This window comes from Sinocyclocheilus rhinocerous, unplaced genomic scaffold, assembly GCF_001515625.1.
Source record: "Sinocyclocheilus rhinocerous isolate Xijiao unplaced genomic scaffold, SAMN03320098_v1.1 scaffold711, whole genome shotgun sequence".
Lineage (NCBI taxonomy): Eukaryota > Metazoa > Chordata > Actinopteri > Cypriniformes > Cyprinidae > Sinocyclocheilus > Sinocyclocheilus rhinocerous.
The window spans coordinates 2512912-2517534 of NW_015641018.1; the positions used below are offsets into that span (position 1 = coordinate 2512912).

At 42.4% G+C, this 4623-nt stretch overlaps 1 protein-coding gene across 1 annotated transcript; it reads left to right on the forward strand.

Annotated features, from left to right (window-relative positions):
* Positions 1-161: 161 nt before the first annotated feature.
* LOC107753819 (membralin-like) lies at positions 162-3316 on the forward strand. The gene is made up of 3 exons (XM_016570070.1): positions 162-289; positions 754-853; positions 940-3316. Exons 1-3 carry the CDS (start codon positions 171-173, stop codon positions 1609-1611), a joined length of 891 nt encoding a protein of 296 aa, XP_016425556.1. The 5' UTR covers positions 162-170; the 3' UTR covers positions 1612-3316.
* The last annotated feature ends 1307 nt before the right edge of the window (positions 3317-4623 follow it).

Here is a 4623-nt window from a genome sequence, read left to right on the forward strand (position 1 = left end):
GGGGATTGGAGAGATGTTCTCATTCATGTGCGTCTCCCATCAACTTCATGCCTGATCTTTTATTTTGTTGACTTCATATATCACATAAAAAATTTCTTAATATGTTTTATGAAAGTCGTGTGACTGTAAATACCCTCTTTTTGATCCTGTCTGCAGGGATGGAGGCCATCATGTCTGAGTTTTTCAATGACACAACCACTGCCTTCTACATCATCCTCATTGTTTGGTTGGCAGACCAATATGATGCTATCTGCTGCCACACAAATACGAGCAAGCGCCACTGGCTCAGGTATGTTATCAGCACAGGTAAATGCCAATGGCTCAGATGTCTTACCAGACGTTTTTACTGCGTGATAAATATAAGCAGCGCAGCATGGCACAGCGGTTTATGTAATATTTATCCAGAAATAGATAAATATTAATTCTGCTGTTTAAAACAAATAAAGAAACCGTGTAGGAGAATGGTTACTATGTGCAAACAGTGGGAAACTCGTGTAGTGTGCGCATGTTCTGAGTTGAAGCTTGTGACATAAACACACACATTAACCCGATCGCTTTATGTAGCGCTCATGTAAACACTACATTCAGATTCATCAATTGGAATGAATTCCGATTGAAACAAAAAGTTGTGCATGTAAACATGGCCAAAGTGAGCTCCTTATGTAGGGAATGGACAGAAAGGCAGCCCACTAGGTTGTTTTGGTGGTTAACGCCACATAATGCATCTAAAAGATCTCTTGTGCTGTTTTTCAGATTCTTTTATCTGTATCACTTTGCCTTCTATGCGTATCATTACCGATTTAACGGCCAGTACAGCAGTCTTGCTCTGGTCACCTCCTGGCTCTTCGTTCAGGTATCTTATTTCAGCTTTTTTTCAGTGTAGGCAGTTACATAGAATTGTCTGTAGCTCATAAGCTTATTCGTTTTTGTCTTGCGCAGCACTCAATGATCTATTTTTTCCACCACTACGAGCTTCCGGCCATCCTGCAGCAGATCCGGATCCAGGAGATGCTGCTTCAAAATCAGCAGGTGGGTCAAGGAAACCAGACTGCATTGCAGGACAATCTTAACAACAACACTAGCAGTGCTGCGCCCGCCGGCCAGGCTAACGCAGCCGCTAATGCGAACACTAATGGCCAGGACCGGCAAGCCGCTCAGGACCAACCTCAGCTTGAAGCTCACAACGGCTTGGTGGTAAATACCGGTCTGCCCGGCGAACCATCAAACTCCGACCTCGACTGGATGGCCGAGATCGCCATTGGCCCGGACGTCCTGTCAGTTCCACACTTGGGCGACTCTCTTTTAGAGCCGGGAAGGATCCAGGAACCGGCGTCGTCGGGTGCAGGGGTAACAGAGCTGGGTGCTTCGAGCACTGCAGGAGAGAACCAAGTCGGAAACATTAGCGCAGCCAGTGCTCCTGCGGGACGGGGTTGTGCTCAGGGTCTGGGTCCCCCTGGTGGTGGAGGAGGGCAGACGGAATCCGACACTTCCTCGCCAGTGACCTCACACACAGACTGCAGAGTTGCAGAAACGCTTAAAGGCGCCACGGACTGGGACGACAAGACGGAGAACAAAAGCGAGAGCTCGGACTCCCACTCTGCCCCGGCTTGAGTCGCGCACCCCCATTCTGAATGAATGAATCCACGCTCTACAGTCACCACCCCTCTCTGTAAATTATTCCAGAAGGCATCAAGAGGAGAAGCCGTGATGGAGTTTTATGTAATTACATCCAGGAAATCTCCAACTTGAACATGAGGAGTGCCGAAGAAGACTTCCGCCATCTAGTCATGTTCTTAAGAGTAAATTCGTATTGAATTGTCCAAATGATGCCATGTGTGAGGGTGTGATCATTTGAAGTCTTTATATGTGGTTTTCTTTTTTTTAATGATTGAAACATTTAATACAGGGAGTATTCAGTTTAAAACGTTGATGGTATCGCTCAATAATGGTACTTTTCGTTTCTCCTGATTATGTAGTTGCAGGTATCAGTGGGCTGCACAGGCGGCAGTCTTACTTCCAATCTGAATACAAGTCACACTTTGCACATCTCGTGCAAAGATTGTTTTGGCTTTATTTCCATTCCTCTAATGATATAACATTAATGCTGCCTACTTGAAGCAGTGAAAATGAATTGAGTCATGTTAAAATTGTTTTGGCCTCTACTACCTTGTTACTACCTACAGCAAGCCACCAAAATGTTCCTTACGCGATTTGAAATCTTGCTTGCGACCGGCCGTTGCATTCAGATATGGTGTTGTCCGAGGTATGGAGCAGCTTGACTCCTGAATCCAATGCTATTGGTGGTCAGAGTGCTTTGATGTAGTTTATTGGTCAAAAGAAGTGGACGTCAAAGCAACATTGTATTCCGAATAAGTCCTCCTTCCACATGATCCTCATTGAAACTGTCTAAATCATGGGGTCTTATCTGTGCTTTGTAATCCTCATCAAGAGACATTTGTTTTGTGGTTCAGACAGACATTGTCTTTTGCACAGACTCATCAGCGAGTCGTCGGTTTTTCTTCAGGTCATGTCTGGCTTTGAGAGATTTGGTGTATAGATTATTGCCTTATGCTTCTAAAACGGAACATTAACCCTGTGTTTCCGTCTTTGGCCAAGTACATTGGGGTCGATAGCCTTACCAGAGGCTTCAAAGCCAGTGGAGAAAATAGCAACTGAAGCAAGAATGAACATGTAGTTGCTTTAGCAGAAAATTTTTTGAAACAGCCGTAAGCAGTGAAGGTCAGACTGTGCTCATTTCACAGCATTGCAGCCCATCAGCTGAAGTCACTGATCCAGAAGTCCGTTGTCTTTTCATATTCTGCTTTTGTAGAGGTTTCTCCATATGTTTGACTTGGGAAGATAAGTGGCTGTCTCGAATGATCTTTGTGACCATGTGTAACAACTTCACTAAACGCATTGCAAACTAAGAGAACAAACAAAGGAAACTGTTGTCTGTTGTGACAGGTGACTGTGGATGGGGATGGTCATTTAAAGGCTATGCAACAATATGGAAAGTAAAAGCCAGGCTCTGGATTTTTTTTTTGCTTTTCTTTCAAATTGTGCAATATTTTGTAAGGCTCAGATCCATAAAGGATAATAGGTCTGAACGAGTGATTTATGGTTTTATGATCAGTTCCTCAATATTATTTTTTTTCTGTGCCTATTTGCCATTGTCAGAGGAAACAGATGATTGTAGTGTTTAGATGCATTGTGTAGGATGTCTAAACAGAAACTGAAAAAAATTATTCTCAGTTCTGTGATTGTCATTCAAATGTATTTAACTGTAATGTTTAAAAATTGCATAAAGAGATGAAATTTCCACTTAGAACCATTTGTTTTGTTTGTGGTTCTTTCATCTTTCAGTGGCCTTTCACACAAAGTTGTAACTGTTTCAAAGTCGGTCTAGAGTTGACAAAACCAAACAAATCTAACCTGGTTTAGATCAGATAAACACTCACTATAAACTTTGTCAACTCGGGGTTTGAGCCGGAGTTTATAATGAACTTTGGAGCATGTGCATTAAAGTGTGACGTGTGCCCATCACACGAAACAATGCAATCCTCCATTTGATTCACTTCTCATGAGAGGGTCAGTGCAGTTCATTTATAAAAAATATAGTGCATTTCAACACCTTTACAAGGTAGAAAAAATTTCTGCTGCCATGAAAGTTTGAGAAAGCAGGTAAAAGAAAATATTTGACTACATTAAAGGGTTAGTTCACCCAAAAATGAAAATTAGCCTGTGTTTTACTCACCCTCAAAGCATCCTAGGTGTATGTGACTTTCTTCTTTCAGACGAATCCAATCGGAGTTATATTAAAAATGGTCCTGACCCCTCCAAGCCTTTCAACGGGGGTAAGCGGGTGTTGGTTGTCAACAGTTCAGAAGACGTGAAATAAAGTGCGCGCGTCTGTAATAAAACGTCCCTCACACGGCTCGGGGGGTGAATAAAGGCCTCCTGTAGCGAATCCACACATTTTTGTAAGTTAAACATACCTGTCAACATTTGGGTACCAAAATATGGGAAAGGGTGGGGGGGCGGAGTCAAAAGTACTCCATTATTTTATTATATTTTTATATTAATTTAAACAATTATTATCAAACAATTATATTCATTTAGTAACATAAATATATCTTAGTGTAGGCTATATCTTTAGTGTTTTATAATTCAGTATTTTCTTGTCGATCCACCAGTTCACATTGGCAGCAGCAATATACAGTAAATAAATCAATAAATCCACTGCTCTCATCTCCTCTGAGGCTGGGATTGAAAATAGTGTTCTGTGCTCGTCTGTGCAGCCAAAGGCAGAACAGTTAGCATGTTTTGCTCAAACTTTCGCCATGGCATTAGAGCTAGTACACCGTTGTCGCTTGCGAAATCAAAATAGCGGCGCCGTGGGTGTAAACTTACAGATTAAGGGGCAGTAATATTATAATGAGATCCCTTTGCCACATCACCAAGGGAGCGAAATCAGACATTTTCATGTTATGTCACCTTTAAAATAAGGGTCGTTTTTGGCTTTGGTCTAAACCAGGGGTGTCCAACCCTGCTCCTGGAGAGCTTACCATCCTGCAGATTTCAGCTCTAACCCCAATCAAACACACCTGAACCAGCTAATCAAGG